Raw genomic sequence first — 22,040 nt, forward strand, 5'->3', positions numbered from 1 at the left:
TTTATATTTCTTGTTTGTTGTTATTGTACAACGTACTTTCTATTGTTGTGTTATTATTATTGATAATTTACTATGGCCTGTTGTTTTGTATACATTAACCTATCATGTTGTATTTTAATATCTTCATTGGAATATTGAATTTGTGTGATAGTTATTTTTACTTTATGCACTTTTAGTCAATTTTATAATTAAAGATGTAATATTTTTACTAGGAAGATATATGTAGTTTCTATCGAAACAATGATAAATTTTACGATACAAAATTTATATGAAGTTCTTGGGATAAACGTGCAACGCACGTTCCTAAATCTAGTAATAATAATAAGTGTGAAAAAGTGAAAGTGATAGTTAAAACGGAAAAGGGTCAAAATACCCTTAAACTATTTGAAATAGCTCACATATAACCTTGAACTATATTTCGGCTTAAATCTACCCTATCACTCAAACTATAGGGTCAAAAATACCCTTCTCATTAACAGGATCTGTTAAACGCCACTTGGATGCCATGTGGATACCACATGGCATACCACATAAGCCAATAGAGTTCTACTCATGCCACGTAAAAAATAAACTTACCCCTAATTTCTCCCAATTTTCTCTATTTCCCTTAGAATTTAGAAACGATTCACTGAAGAACATAGAATACCTTTCCCTTAGTACTTATGTATTTTGTGAAATCGTTCTAAGGAAATGGAGAAATGAGGAAAAGGGGTTCTATGTTATTTGGTGAAATCGTTTCTAAATTCTACGAAAAATGGAGAAAATTGGGAGAAATTAGGGATAAGTTTATTAGTCTACGTGACATTAGTGGAACTCTATTGGCTTATATAGCATGCCATATGACATCCACATGGCATCTAAGGGGCGTTTAACCGACTCTGTTAATGAGAAAGGTATTTTTAACCATATAGTTTGAGAGTAAGGGTATATTTGAGCCGAAATATACTTCAAAAATATATTTAAGCTATTTCTGATAGTTTAAGGATATTTTTTATTCTTTTCCATAGTTAAAATTATGTAAAGGCGTACCATCTATTTATAATGTGAGAATCTATTTAATATTTTGAATTTTTGTTGTTCACTTATATTATGATTCTATAAATACTTGAATTTTTCAATATTCTTTCTTATTTCTCATCAAATGAATGATATCGTCTTCTGAAAATCCTATCGACTCAACTTATTTCCTTCTTTTTGACACTTCCCTTTCCCGTGAAAAAACTTACTAAGATTTTGAAAATTATTTTAAAAAGGTTTGACTTAAAAAATTAATCCTTTTACATTTATCGAGTCATTTTCTTCTATAATATGCTTTAACCTTTCCATTTTTTTTAGGTAATTCAAATTATAATCTCAATACCTTAAACTTGAAATAATAATTTCCTTTAATATCCGAACAAATCCTTTAATTTGTGAGAAAATAAAAGATGTATTTTTTTAAAAAAAAATTAAAAATTGTAGATCTGTTTTTGGTTTAAGTGAGGTGAATATAATGTTAGTTTGACAAATAAAAGGACAAAATATAACATATAGCCTGCTGGCAACCACGTGAGACTTTGAATTATTTTTATGAAACGATAAATGACTTTGTCTCTCATAAAATAAAATCAGTAGAATATCTTTATAATTTATTTATTAAATTGTAAAGGACCTAATTAATTGTACAATTTATATTTTGGAGATTCCGTTTGAAATCTTGTTTGCGTCACAAGTTGTTGAATAAATAATGTGGTACTCCTTCTGATCGGTTTATTATACTTTTAAAAAAAATTATAAATAAAAAGATAATTTTATTATATTATTTTTTAAAAATAATATCTTAAAACATATAATAGAGAAATGAAGATAATTAATGAAGAAGATAAATTAAAAATTAAGCACATAAAGTGAACAAATATTGCTTTAAAATAATATAGTGGACAACTATCATTGAACGAAGGAAGTATTAAAAATAATTATTTAATAATACTCCATGCTTTTTATTTTCATGTCACCTTTACTATAAATAAATATTTTTAAATATTTATCATTTTATCAAATTGATACATAAATAACATTATCCTTCTTATTTTACCATTGAAAGTATGAATTTGATCCGTATAATAAAACTAAATGGATAATTTATGCTAATTGATCAGTTTAGTTGCCAAAGTAAAGTATTTATGTTCATTTATTGAAACTTGACTTCAAGATAATATTGAATATGAATACAATGATAAACTTACTTAATTTCAGAAGGTACATGAAATTTAAATTTGTGACGTATAAAGAAGTACTTGTCAGGTTTAGAAAATCACAATGTCTTTTTCACCCTTATTATTAATACTATTTAATATCTAATACATCTTTTGAAATGTTAAATTTAATATATTCAAAAGATAATGTAATAATATTATTCCTACTAATTATTAGGTTTTACGATATATGTCAAATCAATCATGAATAACTATTATTGAATAGAGAGAATAGCATTAAGAGATGCTTTGACATAATGAGAGATTTCTTTCTTCTTAAATAGTCAATGAATTTTGAATTCAATATATCAATCTTTAACGTGTGTTAATGAGATATTCCTAAGTAGGCGTAGAGTACTGTATAATATAGTATTTAAAATTTTGATACGTATTATATCATTATCATTATAATAATTAGTTAGATTTTAACTTACCTATATATATGTAACTCCAAAATGATTGAAATACTATTCAAATAGCTTGTTACATTTTCCAAATAGTAGTGAAAATGGCTTATGAATTACTTTGCAAAAGTAACAATATATATATATATATATATATATATATATGTAACAATCTATTTAGTGTGATTGTATCCTTATCTTTTTTTTTCTTCAAATCATCCTTGTATAATAATTTTTGTTCTCCTATCTGTTTTAAGAATAGTTTAACCTCGTATCACATTTTTCTTTGTAATGTTATACATTTATTGTTTAAATTAATAATTTGTGATATTACAAAACAATATAAAACATTACATTATATAAATATTATATTCATAAAAATAATATAATACAATACAATACAAAAAATATATAATACATTATGAAGAATAAGGATCGTTAAAAGTTGGGTGAATGCTTGGTCAAGTGAGACTACTTTGGTCCCCTATTCTTTTGGACATTTTGTGATCTTGACTAAGTAATTAATCCAATAACAACTCCTACACATTTTCCTAAGAAGAAAAGGAAAAAAAATACAATGATATGATAATAATGCATAAAAGTGAGGAGATAACTCCAAACTTCCCTTGGGGTTTTACTTTTTTTTTTATTCCTCCTAATGTTCTATATTCACGTTGAAGTTTGATTAAATTTAAAATTGCAATGGAAAATCTCACAATAAAGATAAAACACTCCGTAACCCCCTGATTAAAAAGAAAAGAATAATTATCACTTCACTACAACCCTTGAAGTTTTACTTACTTGACTCACAAAGTTGTCCTTGATCAATAATATATTGGGTTATGTGCTCTTATCTTTTTGAATCCTTGAATGTTGTCCTTCACAATGGACAGATTGTTTGTTATAAAAAGAAATGGCGTAGTCCTATTCATACACAAAAGAGAAGATATTGTCTCACTCTTATTATATTATATACTTTACTCCTAACTAATAAAGAGTTTGTTGTGTTTTCATAGGAATTAAGAAACAATTAATCAGTCTCTCCACAGCTCTACTGAAACTGATCAACACAATATTGGATGGAGGTACGTACCTACTGATTTATTTTAAATATAAATAAATATAATATATCTATATAAGTGGATTTGCATGTACTCTCTCCATTTACTTTTAATTGTCATTTATTCCTGAAATAATTTTTATTTTTACTTGTCACTTTGACATATAAAAAAAAATACAATAATTTTCTTTTTCATATTTTACCTTCAACATTAAATACTTAACTTTAGGGGTGTGTATTCGGTTTTTCAATTTAGATTTTTAAATTTTTGATTTTGTAAAAGTGTAACCCAATACGATCCAAAATAAATTTGATTTGAGATATTGTATATATTTCTTTGGTTGCCTTTTTAAGAGTTGTCTTTTCTTTTTCTTAAACACGTGCGTTGTATGCTTATTCTTTGTAATGAAAAATAATATAATAATTTTACATCATCTGAAGTGATCAAATTTTAAAAAAATAAAATGTTATTAATGGAAGTAGTATATATTGAATTTTACATTTTTTAAAATACTATATTACATTAAAAAAGAATTACCAGTATTAGAGATTTAATTATTGATCTTATTTATAATATTTTAATTAGAAACATTATATAGTTAAAATAATAATATAATAATCAAAAAGTGAAATTTAAAATATGAATAACTACTATTGACCTCTCTANTATATATATATGAGTTTTATATATTATTATGAAACTTTGATATGGTGTACGAGTCTTTCAATATTTATAATACAAATATCAAAATCAAAATAATCTAAAATGCATAGCAAATACCATATTAAATATCATATATTCACATTATACTATAGAAAATTTTGATTTTGATATAATATTCGATGTATACTATTCTACTCCTTCATCGTCTATGTATTATTTGTGGACTTTTTCTTTATAAAATACTTAAGAAATGATAAATAAAAAAGCTATTTTTATTAATTTATCCATTAACATTTTAAATACATTTTATTAATGTGTTTTATCATAGATGAAAAAATAACTATTGGGAAACTCTGTTTTTTTTTTTAGTATCTTAACCATATTTCTATAATATTAAAAATAATTAATTATTAGAGAAAAATGCAAATAATACAAATCATTAATTTTGTAAATTATCAAAGAATTAGAGACGGATGTTTTTTAAATAATGCAAACAAGTATTCCCCCATTTCACAAATAGTTATCATATTTATTTTTTTGTTTCGAAAGTTAATTTAACTAATTTTAAAAGTTAATTTGTTTAGATTAATTTAATATTTTAAAAATAAAATTTAGATATTTAAAAAATTCTAAAAATATTAGAATTTTAATTTTTTTATCAATATTATCAAATGAATACGTCTTAAATTATTGATTAAAATTTATGTTATTCTAACTAAAAATTGTGACAAAATAAAAATGAATGGCGAAAATATACAACATGGAGGAAGTAATAATTTGAACTTCTCTAGCGATCCTTTTGACCAAATTAAGATCATTCAAGTCTCTTTGTTGTCTTCATTCTTCGTTTATGGTTTTGATTACAAAATTAAATCGAATTATGTTTTGAATTAAATTGATATTTGATTGGTTTAATTTGATTTTAAATTTTGAAAATCGACACTATTTAGTATGGTTTTAATAAAAAACAATCGCAAAAATAATTGAACTGAACAGATAAATTAGATGTATAAATTTTATAATCGTTTATATATTATTCATAAATTAAAAAAAATATTTTGTTAAATTTTAATTAACTTAAGTCTTTAACTTTAACAATTTTTCAAGCTTAACACTTTAGCCCAACTATGACAATCTTACGTCCAAGTCCATCAAAATCATATTTAGTCTTTACCTACCCAACTTTACATAAAATAGTCACACTTTTTCTTAATTGAATCACTTTTATCGTGTAATAATAACTCTAGTATTGCTTAATTGCTTAATTGAATTGCCAATAGCTTTTCTATGGACTGTTCATTACTAGGTGTTAGTGTCTATCGAGATTCGTACATTCTCAAAAAATTATTACATTCAAGCCAAATAAATCATAAAAGCTGAACAAAATCAACAATTCTTTTTTTTTTTTCATTTGATTTGATTTGATTTTAGAAATTTATTAAAACCAACTAGATTGATTTAGTTTTGATATTTAATCAATAATTGATCCAAGCCAAATCACGAGCACCCCTAAAGGGATAATACTTATAGATCTATCATCTATATATAAAAAATATGTTAAGTCCTTTTCCTTTGGGAAATAGTTTAATACAAAATCTTTTAGTTATATAGTATTGTGTTGAGTTTTATTTCTTAATGATTTTTTTTTGGTTAATGTTTGTGCTTTTAATTTAGGGGAAAAGGACGAATATATTCAAAATTATCTTAAATGGTATACAATATTTTTCGTCATATTTTTGAGACATTGATGCCATTGCCATTCAAAAATTAGAACAACTTGTTAAAATTCTAAAAATATTTATATCGAATGAAATATCTTTAAAAATGATACCATAGACACATCACAATTTTTGTAATTTTTGAAAATATTTTTTTATACTAAATAGTTGTTAGTATAAAATTTATTTTCAAAACTAGCCTATATTGTTACCCGCGTTATATGCTTTTATACAAACTTTATACCTTGTATTTACTAACTATATAACGTGGTATATCGTGATCCGTGTGTATAAGTACTGTTAAAAATTCCCTCTAGAGTTGGCTGTTAAGATTTAACTTAATACTTTAAATTCATTTCTTAACAAAAATATAATTTTTATGTGAAAAAATATAGAACCTTTTTATAAATTAGTTCAAATTGAATTCATAATTTTAACTTTACAATAAATTCAACTATAAGATTTTTAAGATTTGACAGGTAGAAACGATCTCAATAAAGAACTTTTATGAATATAACGGTGCTAGTTTATTATGAGGGGACTATGGATATTATCAACCAAGAGATTTTTTTATTTTTTGAAAAGAAAGTGAACTGAATATTTTGAGGTGCGAATAAATTCATCTCTTCTAAATAATATTGATCGTTAATTCTTTAGCAAACAAATTTCTTTAGAATTTTCCATGGCCAAGATTATTATCGAAGAATCTTCAATCACTTTCAAGATAACGTAATTTATAGAAGAAGAAGAAAATCATTTTAAGAAGATTTTTTTATTTGAACAGGTATTTCAGTTAAAAGTTAAATTTAAATTTCAGGTAAATTAAATTCATGATAGATTTTTTTTTAAAAAAAATAAAATATTTTTTATTTAAAGATTGAATCCGCGTCTAAGCTCCAAGTACAAGTTCTAGTTATTAAATATACAATATTTATTTATAAATTCAAAGACATTTGATAAATTTACAAATTCAAGTGCATATAGAAGGCGAAATAGTTGATAAATCTTTATCACTCCTTTATCTATCGATGTGAAAAAGTTCTCTATAAATTATTCCTAACAATTAAATCGGACATATTATGTGTATTAATTCTTTTATTGACACATTATATTGAGAATATTATTAATTAATAAAAGTGTATATGATATTTTAAATATGATATCAAAGGATACAGAGATCCTGCGATCAAATTTCATCGTCATCTATTTTAGATGAGATTATCGCACACTTCAAAACATGTGGAGGATGAAACACTCCTATGATATTCTTTCCTCCAAACATTATTATACATACAGACCCCACAAAATGATCACCTCTTTAAAAAGTTGTTAGAACCTAGAGAAAGTGAATTAGTAGGCGTTTGGCTATGTGCTACCATATCACAATATGATATTGTGAGATGGAATCAACATTTGGACATGCGATTTTGCGCTGATTCCATTTCATGATTCCATATCATTAAATGTGATACTATATTCTCCAAAAAGGATGATATATAATTACATTGTGATTCCATATCATGATTTGAGATATTTCAAAATAAAAATTGATCCATAAGTTTATATTTTGTCAAAACAATTCAATTTTTATATCTATTAACCATTTATTTTATGTGTAAATAAAATTTATAATCACACCATTACTTTTTAAAATTTATTATTCTCATCGAAATAAAATTTATTATTTACACCAACATATGGTCACTTTAACTCACACCAACCGATTGTTAAAGTAATGAAATAGTTATGGTCTATAAACATGAAAATATAGTTACGGATGATATTGACCAACAAATAGCTCAAAAGTAACAATGTTGGTTCGTCTTCCCAGTCACATGATCGAGAAATGCAAGTTCAACTTGCAGAAATTGTCCATACTATGTGAGAGAATTATATTAAAAACTAGTACACTACAATTTATGTTCAATTTTTTTTTTATTAAATTAGAGCTAGATGAAACAATTACTTAAGTGTAGAACAAATACCTTTGTAATAATTTTATTATGCGATTTTACAATTTTTTATTTGATAAGATTGAATAAACAATTGGGGCTATTTTAATAATTTTACAACTTATGAGGTTTTATGTTTATGCGAAAATATACAACACAAAAATTTCGCATCATATGTCTAAACAAAACTTCAATTTTATTTTATGATTTCATATCATGATATCATATCGCATGGTCAAACTTATCTCACTTTTTTGCTCTTAAAATTGGTCAAATTGGTTTCTCTATAAGAATATCTGAATATGATCCACTATATTTTGTTATCAGCTTGGCCTGTAATCTGTATGATGTTTATGGTGGTGAATTGGCAAAGTTGGTTAATATATTGTCATGAAAATTCTAAATACACACTTAGTAACAAATTCATATGTTTAAACACTTCTATTTTATGATAACAGTGTAGCCTGTAGGGCATAAAAATGGACAAAAGAAGAGAGTAAACCTCATTTTGTAAATGTTGTTTCAAAGCAAGAACATCTGTTCAATCTACAGAAGTAGTATCTCAGTCGCTGCTGCATTTTCCTCAAAACCCAATTCCCCTTTCATCAAAGATTCAGTTATTCACTACTCAGAAGAAGTTTTAGCATCGAAACTAGCTCCAATTTTGCAATCTTGCAACAGTTCTGCAGAAAATCTTGGTTCTGTTATTCGTAAAGGGGAGCAGGTTCATGCCCAAGTAACTGTAAATGGAATTGACAACTTGGGTATTCTTGGTACAAGAATCTTGGGGATGTATGTTTTGTGTAACAGGTTTATCGATGCCAAGAAATTGTTTTTTCAGCTTCAGTTGTGTTATGCTTCTCCTTGGAATTGGATGATTAGAGGGTATACAATAATGGGTCGTTTTGATCTTGCAATCTTGTTGTTCTTTAAGATGTTGGTTTTTGGTACTTACCCTGATAAATACACTTTTCCTTATGTGATTAAGGCTTGTGCTGGTATAAATGCTGTGAATTTAGGTAAATGGATACATGGGTTGGTACAAAGTTTAGGTTTTGAGGATGATGTGTTTGTGGGTAGTGCTTTTATTAAGTTTTATGCGGAGAATGGTTGTTTGGATGATGCTCGTCTTTTGTTCGATAAAATGTCTCAAAGGGATAGTGTATTGTGGAATGTGATGCTTAATGGTTATGCTAAAGATGAACAGTCTGTGAATGATGTGGTTGGGTTATTTATGGAAATGAGGAAAAGTGAAACTAAGCCTAATTCAGTAACATATGCTTGTGTTCTTTCTGTTTGTGCGTCGGAAACAATGGTTAAATTTGGTTGTCAGCTTCATGGGCTTGTTCTGCGATGTGGGTTGGAAATGGATTCTCCAGTAGCCAATACATTGATTGCGATGTACGCTAAATTCTGTTCCTTGTTTGATGCACGCAAGATCTTTGATTTAGTGCCACAAGCAGATCGTGTGACTTGGAATGGGATGATTGGAGGGTATGTACAGAATGGGTATATCGATGAGGCGCTGGATTTATTTCGGGAAATGGTAGCTAGCAGTGTCAAGCCAGACTCTATCACCTTTGCCAGTTTGCTCCCCTCTGTTTCTATATCGGAAGATTTGTACCAGGGGAAGGCGATTCATGGTTATATCGTGAGAAATGATGTATCTATTGATGTTTTCTTAAAGAATGCCATTATTGACATGTACTTTAAGTGCAGGAATGTTGTGGCAGCACGCAACATATTTAGCTGCAGCCCTGCGGTGGATGTTGTTATTTGTACTGCTATGATTTCAGGATTTATTCTTAATGCCATGAGTTCTGATGCCATAGATGTTTTCCGATGGTTACTTAATAAGAATATGAGGCCCAATCCTGTTACTCTAGCAAGTACCTTACCCGCTTGTTCTGGTTTGGCTGCTTTGAGATTAGGTAAGGAACTGCATGGTGTCATTGTTAAGCGCAGCTTTCAAGGAATACTTTATGTGGGAAGTGCGGTGATGGACATGTATGCAAAGTGTGGAAGATTGGATCTTGCTCAACAAGTTTTCAGAAGGATGCCTGATAGAGATGTCGTTTGTTGGAATTCGATGATCACGAGCTGTTGCCAGAATGCTGAACCGGAATTGGCCATTGACTTCTTCCAACAGATGGGTGCAATTGGAGCCAAGTATGATTGTGTCAGCATATCCAGTGCTCTTTCTGCTTGTGCGAATTTGCCAGCTCTCCATTATGGGAAAGAGATCCATGGCTTCGTTATGAAAAAAAGTGCATTAAGCTCTGATCTTTTTGTGGAAAGTGCGTTAATAGATATGTATGCTAAATGTGGGAACTTGGAGGTAGCTTGGCGCGTATTTGACTTAATGGCACACAAGAATGAAGTATCATGGAATAGTATTATTGCAGCTTATGGAAATCATGGCCGACTGAAGGACTGTCTGAATTTGTTTCATGGAATGAGAAAAGATGGATTCCAGCCTGACCACGTCACTTTTCTTGCGATCATATCTGCTTGTGGCCACTCTGGTCGAGTTGAAGAGGGAAAACACTACTTCAATTGCATGACTAATGAATATGGGGTTACACCGAGAACAGAGCATTATGCATGCATGGTTGACTTGTTTGGGAGAGCTGGTCTCGTGGAAGAAGCATTTGGCGTGATTAAGAGCATGCCATTTGCTCCAGATGCAGGCATTTGGGGGACATTACTTGGGGCTTGTCGATTACATGGCAATACCGAGCTTGCTGAAATGGCTTCTGAGCATCTTTTGAGCCTGGACCCCCAAAATTCCGGCTACTATATGTTACAATCAAATCTACATGCTAACGCTGGCAAATGGGATATGGTTTCTAAAATTCGACATACGATGAAGGAAAGAGGAGTGCAGAAAGTACCTGGTTACAGCTGGACTGAAGTTAACAATAGCACTCATATATTTGTTGCTGCAGACGCGAGTCACCCGCAGTCTGCCCAGATATATCTTTTATTAGACAATCTTCTAATGGAGCTGCAAAATGAGGGTTATGTTCCTCAAATGAATCTTCAAATACAACAGTCATCATCCCCAGAACTCTGTTGATTATTAACCAACTACAAGAATAGAGCTTAGCTAAGTGCACTGTATCCACACTTCAGGTAGCATAGGCATTTCATCTTTGTGTTGCAGCATTGATTAATTTATACTTGGACCTTACAAGTGGAGGAGAAATGTACCATTTATAGTATTTTGTTTTCTGATTCTTTCATTTGATTCATTCATATACAGAATACAGGGAAATGTGCATCTGTTACAAAATAGAGCTTTTAATTCTGATCTCCATTCAGTTCAGCAGTTTTCTTAGTCATAGCATTACTTGAGCAGAAATGGCTCTACCATGAGACCATCCAAGGGTGTGGGGGCGTGTGGCCTAGTGATGGATGAAGTGAGTTGAAAACCACGAGGTTTCAGGTTGTAAGTTTCAACCGAGACAAAAACCTAGCTTCGGTGTATAGAGTTACCTGACGTTGGTCGAAAAGGTCAGGAAATTCGTGAAATTAGTCCAGATGCACATAAACTAAAAATTATGTTGGAGAAGGGCTCCAATATGAGTCATTCAAAAGTAGTAGGCTTTATTATAAAAGGAAAGTTATATTGATAAAAATATCTTGTAAGATTCACCAACTGAATACATTAATATGCTTTGTCTGACTAAAACTATTAAGTTTTCTAACCAAACTGGTAGAGTCATGCATCACATAAAAATGTCATTTTTATCCCTTTAGTTTTTTTTAAATAAAGTTTTTGGAGTGTTACGGTAAAAATTCAATTGAGATGTTCAAAACTTCATTATCCATTAACTAACATTTTTTGTATGCTAAAATTCAAATAGTATGGATAACAACACATAATAATAAGTACAAACACATATCCAGTGTTATTCCATAACATGATATCCTCCCAGATTGATTCGACTCTTTTCTCTGCTCGGCCTCTCACTTCATTTCGTTCTTCTTCTTTACCATTGCTTGAATGAAGACAATTTCAAGCCAGGTAAGTGTACACATTACTTACCTCTCTCTTGGAAATATATTTCGATAAAGTCTCGACGTATATCCTATCTTATTATTATCTTGTTTCTACATACATATTCATATTCTTATTGACTTTAATTTCCTTTCCTATATACACTGTCTTGAACCTCCAAACAAAAATACAACTAGTGGCAAACTAAAACCTATTATGCAATGATGGAATTTAAAGACCAAAACATGAAAAACTGATTCCATTACACAAAGGAATGGCTTCATTACCACAAATTCAAAACCCAAAAAATAAGAATCTTAATACAATTATTGTCCACCTTTTTTCTCTACCACATTTCTTCTATGAAGAATAATAATATAATGTGCTTTTTGTACATCATTTTAATGCAATCCAGAAGCAAGTTTAACTTTTTTTCTAGCAGCAATTATTAACAATAGGAAATATGGTAGGATTCTTTTTTTCCATTTTGGAATTTACATGTCCCATCGCTAGCTATTTAGTGGAAACTTGTCATTGAGGTAACAAATTAAGAATGAATTGAAATAATTGAAAAAAAATCAACTAAGTGTGCCTGTTTCCTGATTTTTCCCTATTAAGGGAATATAAACGTCAGGGACAGAGTCATAATTTTTATTAACGGATTCAAATTTGAAAAGTAAACACCTGTTGAGAGAGATTTGAATGAACCCCTTGATCCTACCTGGCTCCGCCCCAGATAATAGAGAATATAATATGGTTTCTTTCATTCTAGTTTCTCCTTCACATGCTTCTACGATCATAATAAAGATCAGTATACTGTGAAGTAATTGAAAAAAAAAGAACTTCAATTAAAATATGATTTACGACGCTAATCTGCCTTAATTGGTACTTACTACTTAGTATAAGCCAATTACTAATAAAGTCGCTTATAGTACGAAATATTAGTGTTTCTTAAACGTATTCACATGCTTTTTTTTAACAAATCGTGATATGAATCATATATTAGTGTTTCTTAAATATATATGCAAAACACCTTTAAATATTTTTTAGAAAAATCTTAATTTCCTCTCAATCTAACTCGATGCTATCTTCTACCACAACGCATGACATGTGGTATTAAATTTCAGTGTTTAAGAGGAATCGAACCCTTATAAGGAATAGTAAAACTTAATCGAATTTCATTTTTATTGGATCAATTACTGAATTCTCGAAATCTCGCCACTACTTTAGATTAACTTTGAATTGCTCGATTGAAACATAAGATAATAAATTCAAATTCCATGGTACTCCTATTTATATACATGATATTCCAACAAGCTAATTAATTCAAATTCCAAATAATTAAAGCCATTAATTATATATAGCATCTTCATTTTTTTTTAAAATTTTCTCAAACTCTAGTCACAAATATTAGTACTACTAATCCGCTGCTTAATATTTCTTCTTTTCTTCTTCTCATAAGCAATCCCCCTCGCTTTGGCTTGCGTGTCTCTCACTTCCTTCAAATACAACCTCACTGCTCGAGCACCAAACGGATTCGTCTCCGTCCGTCCTCCGTTCTCTTCAAAAGCAGCGCGTAGCCTCCCAATTAGCGCGTCAAGGCTCCCCCACGCCTGTTTCAACGGGCAATTGCACGGCGCCGGCGGATGAGGATCGCCGAAAAACGGACAATTACAGCTGTGAACTTTCGTTTTTCCGAATTGATCTAGGTATTTTAAGAATTCTAGAATGTTCGCTCCGCTGCATCGAGAAAGTATCAGTGGTGGCTTGTGGTTTCTCAAGTACTGTCCGAATGTGTTCCAATCTCGCCGTTTTTGTAGCTCGTAACGGCTCACCGTCGGTGGTGACGAAGGCGGCGGGAGTGGTAGTGTCGGCGGCGGCGCCGATGATAGGGAGAAGTTTTGTGAGACGGAATTAATAGTACTATACACGTCTAACATGGCTGTGTTAGTTTTGTGTGGGTATTTTTTGAAGTTGTTAAGACTCACTATATATAGGATGTGAGAGAGTGCAAATAGTTTTACTTCTTGTGGGTTCATGATTTGATTCATACCACTCGCGTTAGGTCCGGTGCACTGGATGAGGTTATTCAAGTCTCAAATTTAAATTATGAAATTAAAAAAAATTATTGATAAGAAGTGATCGAGTGTTGTTTCTGAATGGAATGTAAATTTGTATTAATCAAATTTTAATATAAATATAGAAAATAAAAAATAAATTGACTTATCTCATTTAGTTTAGCATTCACATGGCATCCAAGCGGCGTCTAACAGATTCTGTTAATGAGAAGGATATTTGATCCTATAGTTTGATGGAAAGAGCATATTTGAGCCGAAATATAGTTCAAGGATATATTTGAGCTATGAGTTATTTCGAACAGTTTAAGGATATTTTTAACCCTTTTCCGTAGAAAAAATAATTTTCAGAGAAAAAATCTCAGTTACTTAGGACTAGCTTTGGTATGTTGCGATAAAATTTAGTACAATTTTGTCTCTTGTGTGGTTATTGATTGTAAAAATAAATATATATGAAGGCAAATAATTAGTATCAAGATTAGTTATTTTATTTACAGTGGAATAACATTAGCAAAAATAGTTTTGTTTTTTGGGTATAAAATAACAAAAATGACAAAAACATTTTCCAACTAAATAAGGTAAAGGGATATTATTGTAAACAAATCAAATCATTAATAAATAATAATAACAAGATATTTATTTCTTTTTAGCTCTTTATTTCTTTTTTACTCCACAAGTAAAGTTCGTATGTAAGTGTGAATAAATTAAATATATTATGATTTAATTCAGAAGATCAAATTATTCAACGTTTAATGTGTGAATTTTCAGAACTTACAAATAAAACTTTGTTTGGATTATAGTCTACCTAGTTATGATGGTATTATAATGTGGTAGTAGTATTTATTTCATTGGATTCAATAAATAACAAAGATTGTTATGCAATATTACCACATAAATTATTATTTAAAGAAGTTTAGAAATTCTAGTTTTCTTATACTGATAAAATAAAAAGTAGAAATAGTGAAAGGAGAGTTGCTAGACCATTTATAGGAAAAAGTTAGAGAAGGAACAAAAGAAGATAATGAGACCAATATGAGTTGTAGTATAGTGATATGTATTGCTTTCATTTTTAATTAAAAATTTTGAGTTCGAATTAACACGCATATTCTAATATATAGTTCAATCTAATGTGTGCTTCGAACACTCGACGAAAAACTAAATCACAAAATATATGGGAGGATGGGGCCAAAAGAGTGTGGACAAATTAAAGTAATATCACTTCAACTAGTCATGTCAAATGTAACTTCAATTGTTGTCTTATCAGTTTCACCCTTCCTTTTATCCGTGTGACAGTGGGTTAACTTGTATTGACCATTGGAATGTTTCGTGTGGCCGGTAACTTTTTTGTTTCCTCCCTTTGCCTTTTTATTAATTTTTTTAACTTTTAGGTGCCGCTAGAATTTGGAGCAAATAACAAAACTTGATCTTTTCTAGATCTAACGATAATAATAATTTATTTAATTAATTTCATATAGTGGCATTCAAATAAACTGATGCGTATAAATTTTATTTTTATCTTAATATTTTTGACTAGTTAACTTCTCATTTTATAATATATAATATAGTTGATTTAATTATTGATAGTATTCATGATTGGCCAACAATACTCGAAACTTGCTCACTTTTTGATGGTGTATGTATATCAAGATTCATTGCTGGCCTCAGTACGCAGAGTATGATGTCTTGGTTTTAATCAACATGACTCTTTAAACTTCAAAAATTGTCTTTGAATTTCCAACTTAGCATCAACTTCCCTATGAGTCTATCCAATCAAAAATTATTTCATTTGCGAGTGACATACATCATGACACATTTTCTTTGTATATATTGCGTCAATTTATTTATCAACAAAACAAACAATTTTAATCTAAAAGTTGATTTCTAGTGCAATTTCATTACAGTTGAAAAGCGCTTTATACATGTATGTGATCTCCTAAATGTACGTCATAAAGTTCGACATCAAAACAGATACTTTTTGAACCCTAAAAATCAAACGGGAACATCTCCAAAAAAATTTGGTGTCTGTGTTTTAGAGAGGGTCCCTTTTGGTGTTTAGGGTTCAAAAAGTGTCCGTTTTGGTGCCGGACTCGTACGTTATAGGAACAACTCCAACTTCAAAGCATCCCCATAGAACCTCCTTTAAGACTCCGTCTAAAAAAAACTTTTCTAATCAATGAACACCATATGCAAGTTTCTCTCTCTTACGATACTACTTTACCAATCTCTTTTTAATGACTTTTGAATACATGTGAAACATGCTTAGAGATAAAGTGTATAGAATAAATTCTATCTAATTTTGACTCGTACCTATCTATTTTGTCAGAGGGGATAAAAAAGTTTCGGGAGAAAATATAATTGGAAAGTATAGTTTCAGCCGATAAATGACACAAATATAAATGTGTGTTTTGTGTTGTTTCCTCTTAATTTAAATACAATTCATTCAAATTTGAATGCGCTAGTGATTTACTTTTTTATTAGTTCAATCTATTTCAGTTCGTTAAAATATTAGTTCATATATTAATCAAATCGGCTAATGAAAAATGAATTTTTTGTATTTTGAATTAGTATTTTAATTTTAAAAATTATCTAATTTTTTTTAATACATACTAAATTTTATACTATGAAAAATGTTAAAAATTTCTAAATTAGCTTGTTTGCTCTTGAAATCGAAACCTCCCCCACAAATTGGGACAGAGGGAGTAATTTCAATTTTGCTATTTGAAAAAACAGAGGATTTTCCGTTGGGGTTTAACCGGATCGGGCCTTTTCATCTCCGGTAATCTTTCTCGTTTTGTAATTCTCATCGTACTTCTGCTTCGTTATTAACTGTACTAGTTGTGGTTTCAGTAAAGTTTAGCTTCGTATAGTTGTAAATTCATTCTCTTGTGGCGGCTTAAATCAAGGGTTTGGTTGTCCTGTTATAGCAAATGAAGATTCTGTTCAGAAGATTTAGAGTTCTTTTTTGTTGGAAATTTTGAGGTTGTGATTTTGACCTAAAACTGTTAATTTCATAGATAGAGAGATATTTGTATGTTAGTAATAGGGAACCTCTAGGGTTATGAAAACCTGAATTATTGAATATTGGAATAGAAGGGGTTCTAATGGAGAGAATTCATATAGTAAACCCAAACTAATTCGGGATTGAGGCATAGTTCTTGATTACTGAGCTAAATTAGAGATAAAGAGTAAGAGGTGCAGTTGGGATTGATTCATTTCTCACTTTAATAACTATCTAATTTTACAGTTTTAGGTTTTGTAAACTTTTTTAGTGCATTCTAATAACTATCTACCCTTTTGGTTTGCTTGGGATTGCTAGCTCCTTAGCTTTAGTTTAGGATACTTGTACGAGTGCTGAGATTTTTTTTATGCCCTTCCGAATTAGAGCTAAGTGGTTGCATATTTTGTAATCTGGCATCTACCCAATGCCCATTCAAGGATAATTTTTAACCTTATCAAAAAGACATAGTTGCAGCAGTAATTTTTTCGATGTACCTATTGATTTAACAATTTGAACACCAAATTCATGCAGATGTCATGGTAGTTTTTACTTGGAGATAAGAGTTTACTGTTTGTTACGAGGGATGGGCTTCAGTTTTAGAGGGTCTCACTTGATGGCTTTGTTCTCTTTGGTACAAAAGAACTATTCTTGTAATAAGATGTGGATGAAATGTCATTTAGGAATGATGGGAATTATATTTTTGAAGTGGTTTGTACATTTCAGAATCTTAGGAATTATTTCTCTTTGCTACTCAGTCCATTAGGCCAGTACATGCTTTGATAGTTTTGGCTATTTGTGTAGTACTTGATTACATCTGATGACATTAATTTTATCCATTTTAGAACCAAAGTACCAACAGATTTCAGCTCAACAGCCATTAGTTATGGACCACTTTGGAGGAGGAAGTTGGACAATGATCCCCAACATCCAAACTCACAGTAATCCTTCGACACCCTCCAATCAAGACAATTTATTTCTTCAGCAACAGCAATTTCAACAACAACAGTTCAATCAACCGCAGCTCTATCAGCAACAACAGCAGCAGCAGCAACAACAACAACGGTATCAACAACAGATGCAACAGCAACAAATGCAGCAGCAGCAGCAACAGATGCAGCAGCAGCAAATGCAGCAACAACAACAACAGCAGCAGCAGCAACAACAACAACAGCACCACCAATCACTTGCCTCTCACTTCCATCTTTTACAAGTATTGGGCAAAAACCATGATCTGTAGCTTGCTATTTCAATAGAGTTACGAGACATTTCTCTTTCCTAGTGAGACCTTTTGTTCTAACTTTTATTGTCATCTTACAGCTGGTGGAGAATTTAGCTGATACAATTGAAAATGGAAATCGAGATCAGCACTCAGATGCATTGGTTTGTTCATTTCTTGATTGATGCATTATATGTTAGTTTTCCATTTCTTCTACATTAAACCGGGTGTATTTTTCCTCACCAGGTAACTGAATTGAAAAATCAGTTTGAGAAGTGCCAGCAGCTGTTGACATCAATATCAGGGTCTATTAGCTCAAGATCTATGGTATTTCATTTTCACACATATCCTTTGATTTCTGTTGTAACTTGTTCTGAACACACCCCCAACTCAAAAAAGAAAAAGAAAAAAAAGAGAGACTCCAACAAAGAGTTAAGCGCAACAAAAAAAAAACAGAACTTCAAAAGTATTCTTTTCTGGAAGAGTTGGATTGTTTTTCTTTTGGCTGTGTTATTGCTTTTAATTGTGCTTTTCCATTTGGGCCTGTTTGTTCAACTTATAGTTGTGAAGAATTTTACTGAAAAGTGGGGTTCAATATGTTTGAAACGATGTTGACTTGAACAAAGTTGCTCCACAAATTCTTATTTGGTTGCATGTTTTGATGCTTAAATATGGGTAAGATAATTGACCAGTCCTGTGTTCTTTGGACAGACAGTTGAGGGACAAAAGCGCAAAAAGGCAGAGTGCGAACAAATGCTAAATCAGCGAAGGTTTGTAATATATATATATNGATTATTACATGTTACCTATGATGTCCTTAAGTTAAATTGTTCATGCCCATCATTTCACATGGACCCCATAAGTCGAACAATCTTGATAGAAGAAGTGCCTTTGAGTTCTCGAGTTGAGTTGTTCATGCTCCTGATTCCTCATGAACCCTCCAAGTTGACAATCATGAAATCATCCATAAACATGAGATCATGAGCCTTGAATCGATAATCCAATTCAAGGAAGTTAAGAAGAAAGTCAAAGTAAAATTATAAAGTTTTCTAAAGTCTTTCACAAATATTTTCACTTTGTTTTAAAATATTTAATGTTCAAGTCAAGAAAGAGTAAAGAATTGAGTTAATTTCTCAAAAGCTATAACGGAACTATGTAGTCCCTAAGAGTTAAGTTACAAGTATGAAAAAAGTATCAAGTGGTGTTCACTTCTCAAGTGTTATAAGGGAACTAAGTAGTCCCTAAGAGTGTAAACAAACTGTTTTCAAACATTTTAAAATGAAGGAAATCTAGACTTTCAAACTATGATTTCCAAGAGCGCTTTTAGAAGCTATGTTTGAGCGCTAATCACAGAAAAAAATATGTTTTAAAATCATAAGAACAAATACATATATATATATATATATATATATATATATGTTTCTGAATATTGTCTACTGAAATTTGTATAATTATTATTTGCTTCTTTATCTGATGGTCATGTTTCATGCTTAATTACAGGGATCTTATTTCGAGGTACAAAGGTTCAGTTGAGGAGATTATTAACTCTGAACTATAGCTCATACTCGCATTTTAACCAAGGTAAAATTATGCGCTGCAAGTTGTTTTTGGCCTGCCCAAAAGAAGTTGAGTTGAATCACCTGTCATTTTGATTTTACTAGATGCAAGTGAAACAGCTATGCAGTGTTCTGGATGCAGTCAATTTGTAGTTTGTTGTAATACATGAGAATAAAGTGCTCATGAGAAATTTTTATTGATGCTACTGTTGTAATCACTATGGCGCCCGCCACAAATGACTGCTCTGACTGTACTGAGAACATAAAACGTTTTGGGCCAAGGTTATGATAAAGATTAGCTTTGCCTTCTGAACTGACTGATTGTATTTAAATCTAAGTACATCGAAGTGAAGCAAATAATTGAAGTAACGGTGCTACCCGGGCTCTAGTCAGGCATCTGGATAGCTGATTGTTCAGTTTAATACTTGACTAGAAATAGTCTAAGCATTTAAAGTAATTTAAGTAGCCTGGAGAGTTGATATTTCCATATAGTGGACTTTGAGGGCATGCGGAAGTGATCTATGTTACATATCCGTACATCGAGAACTTCCCAAGGACATGGCTTTAGAAAATTGTATGTTTGCCTAAGTTGTTGGGAGATTTGATTTGCTTAAAGATTAATATTTTGTTTCCTTATGTATTTTTTTGGGTTGAAGTCAATGCTACATAGAATTCAAATCAGCATTAGGAACTTCACAAATAAGTTGGACATCGCTAGCTATAGAAATATCTAAGTTGACATTTGCATCACTCTTAATCTATTCTCAGATATCGTTAAATATTCATTTAAAGTGCACTTTAACTCTGAAGCTAGGTGAAGTCCGAGTTGGGCGCTTTGCCTTGCTTAATTGACACCTTGGCTCAGGCATCAAGTAGCTAAATAGTGTCCTTGTCATTTTCAGGAAGTTAGACTATAGAGTAAATGTCAACTTAGCTGACGGATTGATACAAAATGCTGTTTTATATGTTCTTAGTCGTTATGAATAAGAAACTAGAAATTAGAAATACGAAACTAGAAAAGAAGAATAGTTAGTGAAGACTTACAACTGCATTACATCCAAATTAGAAATTCAGTTTCACTTAATCATAGTAGTTCTGTTAAGTTTTCTATCCAAATAATTAGTGTAGTATTATTTTTTGTGTAGTTATTTTTCCTTGCTCTACATATATATCTTTAACATTATTCATCAGTGTTTTTCTTTGCATACGATCTCACTTGAGCTTTTCACCTCAAGTCCCAACAGATTTTGGTGCTTTTCTACGCGTTTCACCTATAATAACTCTCGATAATGGAGTATTCCTCTAGTAGCTGGCTCAAATTCTTATTTCAGGATGTATTTTGTAATCCATGCTGGATCTGCATACCATCTACTGAAGTAAAACATCTTGAGTCACTAAAATTCCTCTATGCTGGTTCTGAGTTCTTGCCATTTTTCTGTTTATATATGTGACGGAACTTGGCTAAAGTGAAATATGAACCTAGAAACATTATCAACAATGAAATGATGAAACTTTGTTGAACATCTGAATTTTCCCATCTGATGAAACTTTTTTTCTTGGCACAGGTAAAACACACTAGCAAACTTGTCCGAGCATTAGCATCATCGTCATGAGGAATTTGCAGAAGAACATTAAATTCGAGCTAACGATGATGAATCCTCAAGCATCAGATATGTCTTTGTCATGTATTTCCTACAAAACCTATTTAGTGTTTTAACCTTGTTTGGATGCAAATTATTGTATCTTCCACCATTTATTTCTATGAGACTAGACATCTAGCACACTTGGAACTGTTTCCTTTTTTGACCTGTTGACTGCCTTAGCTCTATTACAATCATCAAACCTTAATTGGAGTTTGCTGGTACCAATGGTTAGGAAGAGCTACTACTAGGAAGGCGGCCAAGATAGATGACCTACACACAAAAATTAAATAATTCGTATCGGTATTTATATCAAATCTCTGTATTGACATATATGTATTTGAATGTTCGTTTATAATTGTTAAGATGAATGTCATTGATTTGACAAATAACAGTCGTTAGAACGGGATTGTTAACTGTGATTTGAATCAAATACAATGAATTACTAATACTATATGCTTTGTGGTCCTTAAAATAGAACAATAATTTATGCTATTATTTAGAGGGTACTGATACTTAC

At 30.6% G+C, this 22,040-nt stretch overlaps 3 protein-coding genes across 6 annotated transcripts; 2 read left to right on the plus strand and 1 right to left on the minus strand.

The window, feature by feature from the left end:
- The first annotated feature begins 8,287 nt into the window (after positions 1 to 8,287).
- On the plus strand, positions 8,288 to 11,309 carry LOC107009022 (pentatricopeptide repeat-containing protein At4g21300). Its single transcript, XM_015208275.2, has one exon. The coding sequence runs from the start codon at positions 8,547 to 8,549 to the stop codon at positions 11,109 to 11,111; it is 2,565 nt and encodes an 854-aa protein (XP_015063761.1). The 5' UTR covers positions 8,288 to 8,546; the 3' UTR covers positions 11,112 to 11,309.
- Positions 11,310 to 13,342: 2,033 nt separating this feature from the next.
- Positions 13,343 to 14,017, minus strand: LOC107010471 (protein LIGHT-DEPENDENT SHORT HYPOCOTYLS 4-like). Its single transcript, XM_015209757.2, has one exon. It carries the CDS (start codon positions 13,973 to 13,975, stop codon positions 13,433 to 13,435), a length of 543 nt encoding a protein of 180 aa, XP_015065243.1. The 5' UTR covers positions 13,976 to 14,017; the 3' UTR covers positions 13,343 to 13,432.
- Positions 14,018 to 16,570: 2,553 nt separating this feature from the next.
- On the plus strand, positions 16,571 to 21,971 carry LOC107009215 (mediator of RNA polymerase II transcription subunit 9). 4 transcript variants are annotated; one of them, XR_003576270.1, is made up of 8 exons: positions 16,571 to 16,886; positions 17,951 to 18,318; positions 18,426 to 18,488; positions 18,571 to 18,651; positions 19,036 to 19,094; positions 19,825 to 19,905; positions 21,212 to 21,256; positions 21,446 to 21,971. XR_003576270.1 is itself a non-coding variant. In XM_015208511.2 (7 exons), exons 2-6 carry the CDS (start codon positions 17,992 to 17,994, stop codon positions 19,880 to 19,882), a joined length of 588 nt encoding a protein of 195 aa, XP_015063997.1. In that variant the 5' UTR covers positions 16,571 to 16,886; positions 17,951 to 17,991; the 3' UTR covers positions 19,883 to 19,905; positions 21,446 to 21,878. The 4 variants fall into 4 exon arrangements, 3 of the variants coding, with proteins under 3 accessions (XP_015063997.1, XP_015063998.1, XP_015063996.1); XM_015208511.2 differs by lacking the exon at positions 21,212 to 21,256 and having other exon boundaries at positions 21,446 to 21,878; XM_015208512.2 differs by lacking the exons at positions 21,212 to 21,256; positions 21,446 to 21,971 and adding an exon at positions 19,986 to 20,197.
- The last annotated feature ends 69 nt before the right edge of the window (positions 21,972 to 22,040 follow it).

This window comes from Solanum pennellii, chromosome 2, assembly GCF_001406875.1.
Source record: "Solanum pennellii chromosome 2, SPENNV200".
Classification (NCBI taxonomy): domain Eukaryota; kingdom Viridiplantae; phylum Streptophyta; class Magnoliopsida; order Solanales; family Solanaceae; genus Solanum; species Solanum pennellii.